The sequence below is a fragment of the Malania oleifera genome, chromosome 12 (assembly GCF_029873635.1).
Source record: "Malania oleifera isolate guangnan ecotype guangnan chromosome 12, ASM2987363v1, whole genome shotgun sequence".
Lineage (NCBI taxonomy): Eukaryota > Viridiplantae > Streptophyta > Magnoliopsida > Santalales > Ximeniaceae > Malania > Malania oleifera.
Window position 1 is genome coordinate 38235043 of NC_080428.1, and position 17803 is coordinate 38252845.

General features: G+C 35.0%; 1 protein-coding gene across 3 annotated transcripts; it reads left to right on the top strand.

The window, feature by feature from the left end:
* The first annotated feature begins 597 nt into the window (after window positions 1-597).
* LOC131145195 (uncharacterized) lies at window positions 598-17443 on the top strand. Of its 3 annotated transcripts, none has more exons than XR_009134015.1 (12): window positions 598-676; window positions 805-1004; window positions 1717-1853; window positions 1957-2091; window positions 3138-3248; window positions 3585-3866; window positions 11087-11286; window positions 11494-11791; window positions 14441-14551; window positions 14700-14891; window positions 15440-16143; window positions 17296-17443. XR_009134015.1 is itself a non-coding variant. In XM_058094336.1 (11 exons), the coding sequence occupies exons 2-11, from the start codon at window positions 812-814 to the stop codon at window positions 15785-15787; spliced, it is 2007 nt and encodes a 668-aa protein (XP_057950319.1). In that variant the 5' UTR covers window positions 598-676; window positions 805-811; the 3' UTR covers window positions 15788-16490. The 3 variants fall into 3 exon arrangements, 1 of the variants encoding a protein (XP_057950319.1); XR_009134014.1 differs by lacking the exon at window positions 17296-17443 and adding an exon at window positions 16232-16490; XM_058094336.1 differs by lacking the exon at window positions 17296-17443 and having other exon boundaries at window positions 15440-16490.
* The last annotated feature ends 360 nt before the right edge of the window (window positions 17444-17803 follow it).

The following is a 17803-nucleotide window of genomic DNA, read 5'->3' on the forward strand; positions in this document are numbered from 1 at the left end:
CAAGAATGTAAAAGAATTTGTATGAAGAACCCCCCGAACAACTAATAGCTGGAAAAAACCATGAACAAAAATTTAAATCCCTAAAGTTTGGCTATATAATGGTTGGATAAAATAGGGTGTCTATAGTAACTACTGCATTGGTTGAGTAGAAAACCCCCCACATGATTGTAAATTTCCTTGAGGTTGAGTATATTCATAAAACTATATGTATTGTTTGAGTAGAAAACTCCCACAGGGCATAGGGCCGTAAATTGAGTATATTTTGAAAACTATAGAAAACCCCTCATAGGGTCATAAATTTTCTTAATGTTGAGTATATTCACAAAACTATATGTATTAATTGATGAGTAGAAAACCCCCTTAAGGCATAAGACTATAAATAATCTACATCCTTTTTATACTTTTCTAAAATAAAAAATATTCTTTACAATTAAACATGCCCACCAAAATAGAAAAAAAATAAAATAAAATGAGAATTTAAATAAATAATAAAATAAAATTAAGGGAAAATCCATTTCACTCCTAAGGGAAGCTAGATTGGCAGGCGAAGGCGCAACTCAAATGAGATATATTTCAAACATCACCGATTTATAAGTTAATTAAAATACAAAACAATGTCGTTTTACTGCTGAGTTCAAGTTTGATTCCGCCCAAAAACTACAGGCCCTGGTTCAAGGTCCATCCTTTCCCTTCCGGCTCCTCCACCCTCTCTCTCTCTCTCTCTCTCTCTCTGAGGACGCTGTTATATTTTCTAATTTTCTGTATATGTTATCTGTAATTTGCTCTGTTCTTGGTCGGTAACAGCTGAAGGATGCAGACACCCTCGCTTCTGTGCTCTTCAAACTCACTCTCTCCATCACTCACTCTTCCAGTCTCTCGCCGTTTCGCAGCTGCCCCTTTTCGAGGTCCACCGGCTTCTTCACTCGGCGCTTCTTCGTGGGGGCCAGTTCTAGTGGATCATTTGCGACATTACAAGCATATTCTGCCTCCTGTGCCCAGCACTGGTAAATTTAGTGTGAATTTAAGATTCATCTATTCTTTTTTGAATCATTTGAAGGCGTTCTTCAGTAGGTTCAATTATTGTAGGTTTTTTTTTTTTTTTTAAATCTTAGAGGTGGAGCCATTTGTTTATTTCAGCGAGGGATGGGTTTTGATGGGTGGGATCAGTTTGGCCTTTTTATGTGTGAAGTTACTGTAGTTTTTCACTATTTAGTTTCACATACTACGGAAATAGTTATAATTAGTATGGATAAGAATCTATTGAAATTGAATACATATGAATTCACATACATTGGGAATTTTGGAAACTCGTGTGAATGAGTGAGAATTTATTCAAATTGAGTACGTATGCAATGTTCAGGAAGACATGCTTTGGTGAATTTCGATTTTAAAAGCTTTTTACTCTATATTTGGAGACACTTGTATTTAGATTTGGATAAGATGTAATATAAAATTATATTGAAATTTGTCCAAATCTACCCAAATCCAAATCCACGCTCTCTCTCTCGTTTTTTTTTTCCCTCCGTAGTGAGGAAGCGTTTTGGTACGTTGGGGAATTCTCAAAATTTTTCAAACTAAATCAGACTATATTCACGTTCCATATTCATATAATTTTCATGGAAATATCTTTTTGTATTTATTTTTCCTGGCCCTTGTGATTTGGGTTTGTGTAATGAGTTTTTATTTTGTTATTTTTTAAATTAAATTTTGCTTCAGCTACTCAAGAAATTGTTGAAACCAGTGAGAGTGAATCAGGGTTTGTTGAAGTTGGGTATATAAGCAATGCTCATGGGCTTCAAGGGGAGATTGCTGTAAAACCCAACACTGATTTTCCTGAATTGCGACTTTCCAAGGTAAAACTAACATTGAACCACTAGGCAGGAATTTTGAAATTATTAGATTTTGTTTGTGTTCCCTTCAAATGTGTTGTTAAGTTAACACTGTTTTTTGTCTCAGCCTGGAAGAAGATGGTTGAGACAACGGGTTTTAGGAAGAGAAACAATTCAGGAAGTTGAGCTGGTTGAAGGAAGAGATAATCCTGGACAAAAGAATTGGATAGTTAGATTCACTGGCATTGACACAGTAGACCTGGTGCGTTTTATGCAAATAATTTTTATTTTATTTTATTTTTTTGGGGCTGCCAACTATGATCCATTTAATGTGTTTTCTTTCCCTGGTTCATATGCTGTACATTACAATGATTAAGGATCTGGGTATTGGGGTGCCCTTACCTGCCACTTGGTGAAGTTTTCCAAATGAAATGAGAAATGTGGAGTTTGGTTTGTTACTGATTTTCACATTGCTTGGGTAACATATGAGCCATGAATTACCAACCGTTGTGCTGGAATTACTGTGGACTTCATGGCAGGACAAAGGAAGTTTGAAGAAAGTCACTTGATGTGTTTTTTGGAACATTTGGAGGGAGAGGAGTAGAGTTGTCTTTGTAGGAAAAGGGCTGCCTGTGCAGAGAATTAAGAATTCTGTCACACAAACTTTGTGTTTTTGGAGTTCTGGAGACCAGAAAGTTACTGACTGATTGGACTTTTCTGAATTTTAATTCTGTTCAGTTTCTGTAGAAGTAGGGGTAGGCACTCCCTTAGAGCTGTTTTGATATTCTCTTTACTTATTTAAAAAAAGGGGGGAAAACATGTTGCTTTGTATTGATAAAACTAATTGCCTAGCTTCATTAATATTTTGATTGAGATAATATTCTGGTGGTTTAAATATGATTGTTTTTTTTGTTTTTTGAAAATTCATTCTGTCAAAATGGATTATAAAACTTTTTCAAGTTTTTTGGCAACATATTATACTTGATTATTTTTGACCTGTTGGTTATTCCATTGAGCCATAGTTTCCACATTGTACTTCTGCCATTTTGGTTTAGTTTCGGATTTGATTCAGAAAACATTGGCTTTGACAATGTTCCTCCCTAACAGTTTTGGTATGCTAATTTCCGTTGCTTGGTTTGCCTTGAGTATTTATTTGACACACTTTATTTAAGTTTGGGAACCCTTTGTAATATTATATTACATGTTTTTGAAATCCAATGGTTGGATACAATATAAAGCCATGACTTTTTTTTTATGGTTTTATTATGTACATGTGTTTCTCTTATGCTTTGTTCTCTGTCTCTTCAGGCTAAACAACTTGTTGGCTCAACTGTACTTGTTAAGGAAGAAGATAGGCCAGAGCTGCTGGAGGGCGAGTTTTACAGTCGAGATCTCGTTGGCATGAGAGTTATTCTCAAGGTATAAACTTACTATAATATTTTGTCTGGTAATATGCTAAGATATTTAATAACTTCTGAAACAGTAAATGCATATGTTTTTTTAGTTTAGCTTAAGAGAAGCATTTATCTTACTTCAAAGGGCTATTTCAAAGGAAGGTTTTAATTTCTATTAGTTTCTAAAATGCCAAATACTGTCAGTCTTAAATATATAGAAGCATTAATGTATGTTGTTTGGCTTTTTTAATCTGCTGTTTTGATACATTTTCTGCTTTATTTTTATTCTCTTGGATAAACCTTCACTCATTTTTGTTCAATCCTTGGTTTTCTGATGTTTCAATTGTGTTATTCTTTATAGGAAACTGGTGAACTAGTGGGAATTGTAGTCAATGTCTTCAATACTGGAGCAAATGATCTTTTACAGGTCATGCTTGATTCATCAAGAGTAATGCCTGATGAAAATGGAATGCCAAGACTAGGAACTGGTGTTTCTGATTCCATTGCATGGGTACCATTTGTTGAAGCAATTGTTCCTATTGTTGACATGGACAGAAGAGAAATGCAGATTACCCCTCCAAAGGGACTCCTTGAATTAAATTTACGGTCTGATCTGAGGTCCAAGAAAGAAAGGCGCCAGCTTGTGAGGCATACTCTTTTGCAATATTCTGCCAATATATTAATTAATGCTTTACATCAAATTTGAGGATTGAATTCTTACATTTTTCTTTTCATGTTGTGCAATTCATGGATGCTTTTGTTCATTCATTTTTTTCCCATTGAAGGCTTTGGAGCTAGATTTTGACTCAAGTTGTCATATTTAGTGACATGCTTTGAGTAACCTTTTCATTGCCACTTGTAAAAAGCATCAAATAAAAGCCCAGACCTGCAATTAAATCCTAGACATAGACAAGATTCACATTGTCATTCATCCTATGCTGTGCTATGAAAAACTCCACAGCAATGTTTAAAAATATAGGTACATTCCTTAAGAAACTCTACCCAACGAATATGCTTAGCCCTAACTTTTTCTTTGAACTATCTCAAAGCAAGGTCATCAGAAAATAGTATCAACTCCTGTAGTAATTGATAACATCTCCAATGTTGTAGGGAGCTCACCACTGAATAATCTTTGTCATATGCTCTGTATTTTTGTATAACTTCTTGAGAGTTTTTCACTAAAAATGCTATAGGGTGTCCCTACTAACTCAAAACTCCACCTATATCTACCAAAGAGGCATCACAAGAAACCTCAAAGACTTTACTAAACTCTGTATGCCTAAGTGCAGTGCTTCAGTCATCTTCTCCAAGGGGTCCAATTGAACTCCCCTTTCTTAAGACAATTAGTGATGCTAGCCATAATGGTGCCAAAATCTCTAATGAATTGTGTATAGAAAGTAGTTAAGCTGTGACAGAGATAGTATTAGGCTCAAAACCTAATGAAGATGTATCAAGTGCTCCTTCCTAGTCTTACTATAGATAAGTGGGAATTTTCCTATAAATGGCTACAATACATGTGTCATAACCATCACAATGGTGCTAAAAGCATTAGAATGTCCAAAGGGCATGAATAACCACCCAAGTGAACCTAGGAGTGTAAGTGAGTCAAGCCCATGGTTTTAAAAGCTAGATTGGTGATTGACCTTGTGAAGCCATTGGGTCATCAGACTAGTCGGACTAGTGGTTGAATCACTGATATTAGCATAATATTTATTTATATGTATGTATGTGTGTGCATGTGTATATTAGAAAAATAATATCACATTGATCCCATATATAATATATTGTAAAGATTAATTAAAGTCTCCTATTTAGCTAATTAAAGCCATAAATTATTGCTAATAAGTATCTCAATTAATTTGAATTTTTTCTTATCTTTGTAAAATATTCTAAAATTTATTATATTTATTATAGTATTATTACATTGTTATATTTTATTTATTATATAATATATTTATTATTTACATGTGTGCACAATGTTTTTGTGTGTTTTTTTTAGTTATCTACATATGTTATTTAACCCATTAATAGATAAATAAATTCAAATGGCATGGTGTTAAGGTAGGAGTATGTTAAGGAGGTCATGGGTGGGTTCAAACCTAAGCGCACGCCTCCTTTCATTTTTTATTTTATTTTTCTAAAATAAAGAGTTAGGTTGACTCGCCTTGGATGCCGGTTCACACTGGTTTGAACAGGTCGGCTGGCTCGACACCGGTTTGCTTCATTTACGGTTCTGGGGTGTTGACCGGATTGGCCTGGTGACCAATTTGAGCTGGCTGGTTTGGTCCAAGTTTTAAAACCATAGCCAAGCCTACTCATGAGCTACTTGGCTTGACTCGCTTTGTAACTTGATTTGATTTGGTTCTACACAAGTAGATTAATGGGTTGAGTTCAAGTTTTGTAATACTACTCACGAGCCTAATCAAGATTTTGTAATTTTATTATTTTACATTATATAAGTTATATAATATATAATTTACAATCTAACAAGTTATATTGTGTAACTATAACCTACACTATAATATAAAATCATAAAATTTATCATTAAATAAATAATGCAGTAACAACTTGAACAAGGTAAAAACTAGGAAAGAAAAGAGCGTTGAAGCTGAAAAATGTAGAAAAGAAAAATCACACTACTATCAAAATAATTTTTTTTAACAAAATAATGTCCATATCAAACTATTAATTAATGCATCTCTTGAGAATATTAATATTATAATTTTTGTATCATTATCATCCTCATTATAATCCCTCCTTTCACATAGCTCATCGAGAATAATTTATGAAACGGGAAAATAAAAATGAGAAAAAGAAGTAGCTATATATATTTTTCCATAACAGTCCTGTGGCGGCAGCGGAAGTTATGTAACGGCCATAGCAAAAGTTATATAACGACAGTGGTCTGTAGCGGCCATTACAGTTGTCATTTTTCTTCCCACTGATTTAGCAGGGTATTAACAATATCAGGGACCCAAAAAGCCATTACGTAACATCATTACATAACGGTTGCGACCGTTATTTAAAACCATGATTTTACACATATTTAATTTTGTAATACATTCTATTATTTTATATTATGTTGATATTATTTTATAATCCAATCGAACTTAATTGAGTTGAGCTTGAGCACAAACAGTTTTATGATTAGTTCAAGTCAAGTTCTGAGCTCAACAGTTTCGAGTTGAGTCAAGTTGAGTTTGAGTATCCCACGGTGTTGACTCGGCTTGACTCAAACACACCTGTAAATGAACCATCTCAGGTCTTCTGTGCAAATCAATCCTCGAGTACCAACTAAAGCCAGCTAGCATGTGATGCATATCTGCAAGTGTAGGGATCAAGAACCTTTACTTGATGGTGATATTATTGGCGGGATTTACTATAAACATACATCCTCCACCATCCATCCTTCTTTGGATTAAGGGTTGTCACTGCACAAGCACTATGGCTGTGTCTCACAAAGCTCTTTGCAGGGAGTTCTCCTACTCGCCTGTTTTGCTTAGCACGCTCCTTTGGGTTCATATTATAGTGATGCATGTGAGGCAAATGTGAACTGGGGACCAGACTTATGGCATGCTGAATGTCCCGCACGGATGGTATCTCACTAGGAAGCTCATCTCAGATAATTCAACTAACACCTCCCCTACATGTTGTACAAACTCACATGATAATTCACTGACCTCATAAGGAATTTCCCAAGTTATGACTGCTAAGAAGAACTTGATTCTAAGCTCGTTAATAAGCCCTATGATCTAGGATACTTCTCTTAATAGGGCCTATGTGGCTAGTTTGTTCCTAAACTTCTGATCCCTGGGTTGTGGGGTTAGCAAGGATCAAAATGATCTTCCTGTCTTCGTACAAAACACACAAGTGTTTTCCCTGACATGGTCTATCAAGATCATATACATCGCAACAAACCCTATCTTTATTGTCTTCCATTTGGATCTTCTTGTATTTGGTTGATCCCAATGCCATTCCTTTTTCCCTTCACTCCTTCCTCTAGAAAGTTGAAATTCCTTTTAAGATTAAGGCTTTTGTGTGGACACGATCTTGGGAAAAATTAACACTAATGGATTGCTTCAGAAATGAAGACTTAATTAAGTCCTTATCGCCTGATATGTTTGTACATTGCTTTAATGGAGATTGGAGAATTGCTCACACATGTTCTTACATTGTCACTTCTCTTGGTCACTTTAGAGTTAGTTGTTCAACACTCTAGGAGAGAATTGGGTCTGCCCTACCTCTTTGGAAGCGTTTTATGTTATGCTGTTTAGGGGGTTGGGAAGGGGACGGGGAGAAAGACTTTGTGTGGATGCTTGTTTATGTCTATTTTCTGGTGTCTTTGGTTGGAGGGAAATGGCAGAATTCTTGAGAGCAGGGCTACTTCTCTCAATTTACTTTGGAGTAGACTTGGTGTTTCTTACTTTGTTGATGATTTCGGCGAATGGTTTCTTCCGGCATTAATCCTTGGATGATTTACAGTGGGATTGTCAATGCTTTGATCCAGACATTACCTGTTTAGGGGCGTTATGCATTCCCTGCTCTTGTTTTAGGGATATCCTTGCTTGAAAATTGCATGCTGGTGGGTTAGCTGTCCTATGGTTAACGATAAGACTATGGCTTAGTTGATTTTTCTATTTGCTTTCTTTGAAGAGAGATTTAATGCTACCCACTATCGAGTTTTGGAGTTTGCTTATAACAACTCTAAAAATAGGTCCATTCCTGCACTTCATTTAGGGATTTCCCTGCTTGAAAATTGCATGGTGGTGGGTTACCTGTTCTATGGGTAAAGATAAGACCATGGCTTAGTTGATGTTCTATTTGCTTTCTTTGAGGGCAGATTTAATGCTACCCGCTATCGAGTAGTTTGTTTATAACAACTCTAAAAATAGGTCCGCTCCATGGGTAACAGTTCTTTTTAGTTTATAAACCTTGTCCACCCATTGATCTTGTTCCCATAATCACTGGATGCCTGTACTTTTGAGCTTGCAGAGCCATTTATCATATCCATGAGTTGCATGCTAAGGTTAGGTGTAAATTTTTCTAACATATCGATTATAAGCTTCTAGTTGACATGTATCATTAATTTTATCATGGTTTGTATAAGGTTTGAATGCACATGAGAAATTCCTTGAAGAAACTCCATGCTTGCCCTTGGCCCATTCTCCATCGGTTAAAAACATAGACCTAAGAATTGATTGAGGCAGACTTCTTGCCCCCTTTGGCTGTACCTTCTATTTCTCATTCTAATACACCACCCTTTTGTTTTAACAAAAAAAAAAAAAAAAAAAAAAAAAAACAAAGCTTGATTTTCCTGCATATGACTATTAATCTGGGTTTCAATGTGGAGCCACAAGGTCTTGAATTTCAATTTTGACTAAAATTTCAAAGCTCCAAAAGTACGGAAGTTTCGATGTCAATTTTGGTTACAATTTGAATTATTGATGGAAATTAGCAGTAAAACATGGAATTCTGTTATGAAACTCTAGAAATGGTTAATAGACATAATAATATAAGTTTTAGGATTAGTATATGATGAATTAAATACATTCATGTTGTGTATGAGGTCCAATAGTTGTAATATAATGTGTATTGAACATATTTGGTTAATTTAAATTAAATTCATAAATTAATTAAATATTATTTATTGTACAAATAAAGATAATTTAGACATGAATGGTTAAATAAAATGTTATAAGTTTATTTTTTCATATAATTTCAAAAGCCTTGTAATAACCTTTTATTTCAAAAAAACAAGAAGATAAATTAAGAGAGAAATTTCACTTTGTGTCTAAATCTACATTTGAATTCCGAGGAAATTTCATTCTATAGTTAAAATTTTGACAAGTGTCTCTAAGATTTCGAGGTTTTGCTAAATTTTGGATGGTTCGTTGAAATTTCGTGAAAATTATGTAAGACTGAAAGCGACTGGCATTTCGATTTTGAGGGTGATGGAAAGTGGAAATTTCAACAATTTCGTGGAAATTTGGGACCATGTGTGGATGACTTGACACTGTACTAAGACATTTGAGCTTCCTGCTTTGTCTTCTGAGGGCTCATGCAGGTCCTTAAGGTCCTTAGCTCCTCCTGTTTCTTACCCATGGTCAATGCTATTCCATATTAAGAGTTTGTGTTTAAAGTCCATTTTGATGATATTTGGTCCTCTAGAGAGGTGGCACGCTTTAAATGGTACATGACTTTTTAAGGAGGACAAGCATGAGGGTGCTCACGAGTTGTTAGTGCCACATTTTCAGTCATGCTCTCTAGAGTCAAGTTCCTTTTAGCGGGCAAAGTATGACGGCGGATAGCCATCATCATTTAGGATATCTATTTGGCATACATACTCTTAGTAGATTTATGACATTAGGAATTTAGGATTCATGTGTTAAAGACTTTGTTAATGTGCAACACCGTGCATAAAGCTCCCACGTCATCTCAGGAGTGTGGTGAAGGCATGATGTATGCAGCCACCTCCACAATGGAGAGGCTGTTTCTGTGGCTTGAACCTTTGACCTTTTGGTTCAAGTGTGACACTCTTATCATCGGGTCAAGGCTTGTCTCATGTATTAGAATCTGTTGTGGTGTAATTATTCTATTTTGATGGGGTCAATTTGTAATTATATGTTTTAGTTACCTTTAGGATGTGACTACATTTGATAGTTGTATGTTGGACTAGTCATCAATTTGAATTCAGAATTTGTGTTCCTTCTGTCCCATTCTATGTACAATGCTTTCTCTTCTTCAGCTTTTTTCTTCTTCTTCTTCTTCCTCTTTTTGGCCCTTCCTCATTTTCTTTTCTGTTCTAATGTACAACCTTACCTCCAAACTGTCTAAACATGTGTTATATAAGTTGGAAGAAATATATATTTAGTTGGATGGTATGGAACGATTGATCTTCAAGCACCGTTGTCATTGTAGTCAAGTGCTTGGTGTTCCACTGTTTTCTTCCTCTTGCATTTTCCTTATTGTTGTTGCTGTTATTAACTTAAATGGTAGATGGACCACAGATGCTGGAGTTTGAGGACTTGGGGGCTGCTTAGATTAAGAATAAAGCTCTGTGGTTTGGTGAAAATTCCCACCACGGTCAAATTGCAACCAAGTATTAGTGGTGTAAGATTTAATTCTATTGGAAGGATCAACAGGGAGAATGCTGTGATTGAGAGAGTAAATTGGTTAAAGGATTAGTTGAATTGACCATTGCTGCCAAAGATGAATGGTTGAAGGGGTGTTTGGCTGCTTCCCCCCCACCCCCCCCACCGCCCCCGCGGGCGGGGGTCCCCCAGGGGTTGGTCTGGGGGCATAGTAAAGGGCCTGTAATGGATGGAGCATAATGTGCGTATTTTTATAGGGAAGAAGTCATCTCTTTTGCTGGTTTGGGAAAAGATACATTATTTGTCTTCCCGTTGGTGTGTGGGGAAGGGGAATTTTAAGGGGGTGATCTTTTCTGATGTTCAGCATGATTGGTGTTATGTGTTGGAGTGTTAGTTCGTGTTGGTTTTTCTCTCTCTTGCTTTGTAGTTTTCAGGTTTGTCTCTATGTTTTTTGTCTGGATTTTCCAAACTATGTTAAGGAGATGTCTTATTCTCTTAGCTGTATTTTCTTATTCTATTAGTGAAATTCTTATTTACTATAAAAAAAATAAAAAATAAAAAAATAGTGCAGGTCTTTTCCTGAGGTGATTTATGTTTTGGATTAATGTTGCTTCCTTATGACTTCCTGACTTTGCCTTAGAAAGGAAATGTGTTCTTTAAAATAAAATTTCAAATTAATTTTGAAAATTTTACTTATAGTTTTAAGTTCCAATGATTTGCTTCTTTATAGCCTAAGATAAATCATAAAAAGTAATTCTTTGATAAATTTCAGGAATGGAAACAAAGGAAGAAGTTCCAACAACGGCTAATAGCTGCGAAGAAGAAATTGTGTGCCATGGAGCAGCAACATGTTTTTCATGGCTTTAAGTTTGGGGAAAAAGCCCAAGGGAGATTACTCGCGGATGAGATTGTCAGTGTGAATTCCAAATTACTTGAACTCGTGTTGCAGAATATTGAGATACCCTCTGAGAGGTGAAATTGGATTGTTTAAAATCTTTGTTGTTGTCTTGATTGATTCATATTCCTTTCAGAAACAACTTGAGCTGAGTTGTTTATCGTACAAATCCGACATTTGTATCTATGGCATCATCTGGTGCTTCTCATATACATCTCACAAAGGTCTATTTCTTTGTCTGTTCTGGTTCTAATTTATTGACGTTTCATTATTTTCTTGATCAGATGGGAGTTGTCCAAGTTTCTAAGTGCTAATTCAGCAAAGCTAATGAGAAATACACTGGAACTCTCTGAGGAATCTCTTACTCGTGACGGTGAAGGAAATGTTGATTCAAAATTTAAGTTCCTACAAAACAGACCTAACCTCATGTCTGAAGGAAAAGTTGCCATTGTTTTAGTTGTTAACAACAATGAAGAGTTGGAAAGTCAACCCGGTCTGGACCTTTTAAATTCAGAAAGTTCTGATATTTCACCTGGACCCTTCCTCCAGACATTACTTCGCAATGATCAGAAATTTTTTATGGTGAGATGTTATTTTAATTTCAATTTATTCAGGCCCTGTTTAGAACTTGAAAAATATAAGAGAAAGGAAAGGAAAATATAAAGAAATCCCCTTTTTTATGTTCGGTTATTGAGGAAAGTGGGAAGGAAAATTAAAATATATGGCAAATAAATAATAAAATTTTGATTTTACACTTGATTAACATTTGAATTTTCTTAATTTTCAATTATATTAAGACAAATTTTTATTTTTAATACTATTGATGTAGAGAGAAAATACAATGGAAAATGCATTTCCTTCTTATTTTCCTTTCTTTCCTCAAACAAGTCCTTGATCCAAACAGACCCTCAATGCATTTGATTTGTTTTGTCAAAAATAAAATAATCTTATCTTTTTGTTCATATATCCTTTTTTTCATGCATTGTTTGCAACCAACTTGTGATAGACTAGGTTGATAGGTTCTCGAATTATTTTTTCTCTGGATCAGTAAATCTGCTATATTCATTAGTCATTATAATGGATTTGCTAAGCAAAGCAGTAAAGAAGCTAATGGAAGGAGGCTGTCAACAAAATTTACAAATCCACTACAATTGGAACTGTGACAACTCCTTCCCAGAAATCGTCTGAGGCCGCCTCTTCCTTTAAGGCTTGGGAAGAGGGTCCCACTCTTCAAATCCTCTGTTGTTCCTCTCTCCACAATATCCAAGACTTAGCAAGAGTAATTGAGTGCAACTCTTCTCCTTAGCTTTCCTCCCAAAGAGCCCTTGTTAAACCAGAGGTTCATATTTCACTGTTTTAGACTGCACCCAGCATATCCCCTTCAAATGTCAAATCCCAAAGATCACTAGCTACTGGACAACATAGGAGAATATGGTTAGCCTGGTGCTCCTATCTCTCTTGCACAATAGACATTGATTTGCTGAAGTCATTCCCTTTTGCAAGTTGTCGAAAGTCAACATTTATTCCCAAGAGGCCCCTAGGTGAAGAAGCCATCTTCACTTTCCAAGGGAAGTACTCACGCCTGATTCACTATGATTAGCCAAGAGAACATCTTTGAAGACTTGGCCAATTATTAAGTACTGGTTTTGGTTAAGCTCCTAGTTGTCCTTTCCATCTTATTGTGCATCTCTAATGAAAATTGTATTCCAAAGAACTGTGTTTTCTGTTACACGAGGTCAAAGGTAATCATCCACAAAAGTTTCTTTGTTGGTTGCTAAGTTTCATTAGGGAGGAAGTTGGGCTTGAAACGTAGTCTCCCCACTCCGTACGCCATGTGAGAAGAATGGAAGTTGAGTTTCAAGGGCATTGTTCCTGCACCACACAGCATGCCAGAAGGAAACAGACAACCCTTTTCCCACCTCAAATGAAGCAAACGAAAGAAGTTCATCCTCTTCCTCGTAAAAGAATTTCCAAAAGGTGCAACTGTAGCTACCTTCCCAATCTTAGGGCCCTCCTTTTTTCAATATTTTACCAAAACCGCTTTTCTCCACAGCTTACGCTCCATGACTTCTAAAGTTATTTTTTAAGGAGAGCTTGAAACCTAGGGCAACTAATATTAGAGATCCCTTTTCAAACATTTTGCATCATGATATATAGAAACTTTAAATTTACTAGACTTTGTCTTTTGTTCATCTTATTTTTATCATAATCTAATCTAACTTCTTACCCTCTTTGAGTGGGCAACAACAAGCTCATCTTATCAGTTGTCAGTTTTTGAGCTTTGGGATTCAATATCCTTGTGATCAAGCTCCTCTAAAAGAACAGGGATATGTGAAATTATAGCCTTAAATTTTGGTAGTTCTTTTCTGAAACTTTGGTCTCAATTTTGGATTTTGGGAGTGTTTGAAAGGAAATTGGGTATTGGTTTCTTTTTGCAAAATTTTGGCTGAAATTTCAGGAATACCAGCCTAAATTTCAGATATCTAAGATGAAAAATAAAAAAAATGAGCAAAATTTGAGTTTTTCTTTATTTTGTTTCTAAATTATTCACATTTGTCTATTTTAATGTTTCCCGAAGTTCCATTTTTGAGTTTTCAATATATCTTTGAATTGAAATCAAAATTTCTACCAGAATTGAAATTTATGTTGAAATTTCTCTAAATTGAGACCCTAAAAATTTCTATTGAAATTAAAGTCTAGTCTTGAGGTAAAATACCATCTCTTTTTGAATTGGCCACTTGCTCCTCAACCTGGTCATTACATGTTCTTTATTAATTTTCCTGCTAAAAAATGGGTACCCTTCCAAAACCTAGATCCAGAAGGTCAATTCCCAACCCTCATCTAGAGGCCCTGTATCCTGTACATAAAGTTTGTCAGTTTGCCTGCTTATATTGAAATCACCCCCAAAGTTTCCCCTTGGACTCCTCTTTACTTTGAGATTACTGATTTACGGATAGGAGAAAGATATGGAAAGGACCCTATTGATGAGTGAGCATATGAGGACTGTATTAGAAGTTTCCTTCTTGTAGTTTTTTTAGTTTCAAATCACTGCGGATATCTTGTTAGTAAACAATGCACTTCTTCTTTTGGAAATTTGCATTTTTTTTTTGTTTTTTTGTTTTTGGAATTGTTTTGTCCCTTTATTGTTGTTCCCTTTATTCATTTTTTGCAGAAGCATTGTTAGTTAAAATTTTCACTACAAAATCTAAGGTATTTGTTTTTCCATTGCAGTTGGAAGACCGTTTGTCTGTGCCTCTGATTATTGTTTGCCCAGTTCATGAAATTCAATTTCTCAAAGAGCTATTCTTACAGCACAATCACTTCTCATTTGACTCCCGAAAGGTAATCTTGTCCTTCTATGAAATGTCTTTTTTAAAGATTTCCTAATATGCATGTTAGTGTGTTTGACTGTTTGTATTATAGTATGTGTGAGATTGTAAAGATTTATGCATTCTTCAGTATTGTTTCTTATTTTTGAACCAACTTACAGGTCTGGTTCCTGGAAGAAGAAAAGCTGCCAGTCATTGGCAGTTCAGAAGAAGAAAAATACAGGCATAAGATTTTGATGAAATCGCCATGGGAAATACTCCAATCTCCAGTTGGATCTGGTGGAGTTGTTAGCTTGCTTTCATCACATCCTGTTCTGGATAATCTTATTGAAATGGGTGTGGAGTATATTGAGGTTAGATGTTTTACTATAATGTTGCATTAAATTCCAATATTTAATGCTTTGGGAAATAGGAAGGCTAAAATTACGTAACTTGACCCAAATTTGTTTAAATTGGCACAGTTATGTGAAAGAAAAGGTAAACAAGAATATCTGAATAACACAGAATATAAGAACAAGATTTTAAAATATCCGCTTTCGTTTTCTGATCAAAGGTGGCCTCATTTAAATCTCCTTGCAAAATTTTCTGTAAGAGACTATCACATCAAACCCTATTTCCATGTAACCATCCATGAGAAGACTTTTATTGTCTATTTTTCCCTCTACATTTATGGGTGTTAAATTGTGTTGAGTTTGCCTCTTTTAGTCACAATCAATTCAATTAATTACAGTTGCCAACTTATGGGTGAACTTTTTGTCACACCTCAAAATGCCACTTATGGGGCATCATGTGCCTTTCTAGAAGGAAGATAAAACACACACGTGTTGAATTGGTGCTACACTATGTAACTTGCATTGTTGTTTTCCTGTTCTCTACTTGCTACTATGGTATGGTCTTGCAGGTACATGGTGCCAGTCAAAAATATGTTGGTGGCCGCTCAGTACTTCTTGATTTTGTAAACTCACGTAAAGCAGATATAGGGATACAATTCTTCAAAGATAGCAAGAATTTTGAGGACAATTTGCACATGATATTCTCCATGAAATTTATGAAGAAGATAGCAAAACAGATCAATAAGCTCCATTTCCATGCAGTCTTGAAAATGAATTCCCATGTTGAGCAGGTTGACAAAGAATGGATTAGTTTAATGCCCTCCTCGGCCAACTCGTACGAACTTCATTGCTCAATTTACAGTTCTTTGAATGCTTGCTCTTCTGATAAGGTTTGTCTATTGGAGATCACAAGGTAGTTTTGATCAGTTGAGCAGGACTTTTTCATTTCCCCCAACTAAAGTAAGTACCAGGGTTGATTTATATCCAGTCTTTGCCAGTTTTGGGTTGGGGACAATTGCTTCTATTCTTCGTACTCCTTGTGTACTACGAATTTGAAGTTTTGTAGCCCTTTTGTATAGTGATACATATATGTTTGCTCGGCCACTGTTCAACTCTGGGTGGCAGATGTTGCAGACTGTTGGTTTCTTCCAACCTTAGCTTACAGCTGGGCATGCACGGCACGGAATGGGATTTTAGTTGGGATTCTCTGGAAATCAGGCTGATGTGAACGGGAAATTTCCACCTTGCTGGACCCTACTGGCAATGCAAGAAGGTATGCTTCTTTGAGCACCGCTTCAATGCGCACATGTGAGCATTTTAACTCATAATTTGATGGGTATTGTGGAAATATTTGGAAACAGGAAACAGAATGCTTGGATGACTTTAGGCAGGAAGGCTGAAAACTTTTTATTAATCTATCAGACAATTATTGTGATTAATTTTATTTATGAAAGATACACACAATGTTTCCTTAAATCAAATACAATTGTGAGAAGGGATTCATGTAGTTTATTAGCTCCTTGGGTGTAGCTCGGGTGGGGTTTTCTTGTGTGTTAAAAGTAAGTTTATATATTTTGTTTTTTTTTATGAAAAAAAAAAAAAAAAAACTTTCTAAGCTCATGCAGATATGTCTATGTGCTTTGTTTACGTGTATTCCTTCTTATTTTGTCATCTCTTTGTTAAATCTTGTGAAGTGTGTTCCTTTTTATTCTTTATTTTTGTTGGGATATTGAACAAAAGCTAAAATGTTCAAGCTTAATCTTTTCTTATTCCCTGTTTTTTTTTTCCCCATTTCCTTTTAAGTTCATGTCTTGTGAAACTATTTGAAGCCCGAACGAGTGAATGACTTTTGTTTTGAAGAAGTTGTGGACATGGGGTTCAATGAATGAAATAAACACTTATAAATATATAAAATTGCAAATCATATTGAATTTTCAATTCAAAAAATGGAACAAAAATAGAACTATTTTGGTAATTTGAGTTAATGTTTGGCAGTCAATCAAATCAAACTTATTAATTCAAAAATCATACTTATCATGTCAAAAAAATGCAAACATTTCAAGAAAGGATGATTTTGTTAGTTTGCAAAAACAATTTCTTAAAAACAATATGTACAATTTTTATTTATATAAGACATATTATAAGATATTTCTTTGTTTTAGTGTGGTTCCTTAAGTGGGTTGTTGACATTGGCAAACTGAAACAATTAGTCAATCCGTTTTTTATTTTGCATTGAATCAGATGTTTGATTTCTTTTTGACTGCATAAAGTGGAAGGGGTGATTTTAAAGCATATTTTTACTTCCAATAAAATTAACACCTCTATTTGACTTCAAATTCTTGTGCATTTGCAATTGGGAATGTTTTATGCATTGAAGTTAAAGTTCTTTAAATTGTAATCAGATGTCTTCTCATTGTACTTTTAGGAGATTGAAGATCTTCAGCCTTTCCCTTCTCACCACATTCTTTAGACCAAGAAAATCAAGATCATACAACTCATTCATTTTAAATCTTGTAATAATATGGTTGGTACATTGGAATGGAAAGGAGTCAAGTGAAATAAAATTGAATTTGTCATTTAATTTTTTCATTCTTTTTGCATTCAAATTCTCATTCGATTCGATTCCATTTTTATTTTATTTTATTTGGCAAATGAAATATGACGTAAGAGTGGATATATCACCATCGTGCAAATCAAATACTTATAGTGTTTGACATTTCCGTATGATCACAAATGATGTATATGACATATTGTTTGTTATTAACATATACATCAAAAAACTTTAAAAGCACAAGGAAAAATTAGAGTAATTATCTTTCCATCACTTTTAGGACCATATTTGCTTGTTTTTTGTTTTTCGTCTTTTCTTTTTCGCCAATTGAGAATTCCACAATCTATTTATACTTATAAACCTGTGAATGTTATATATATAG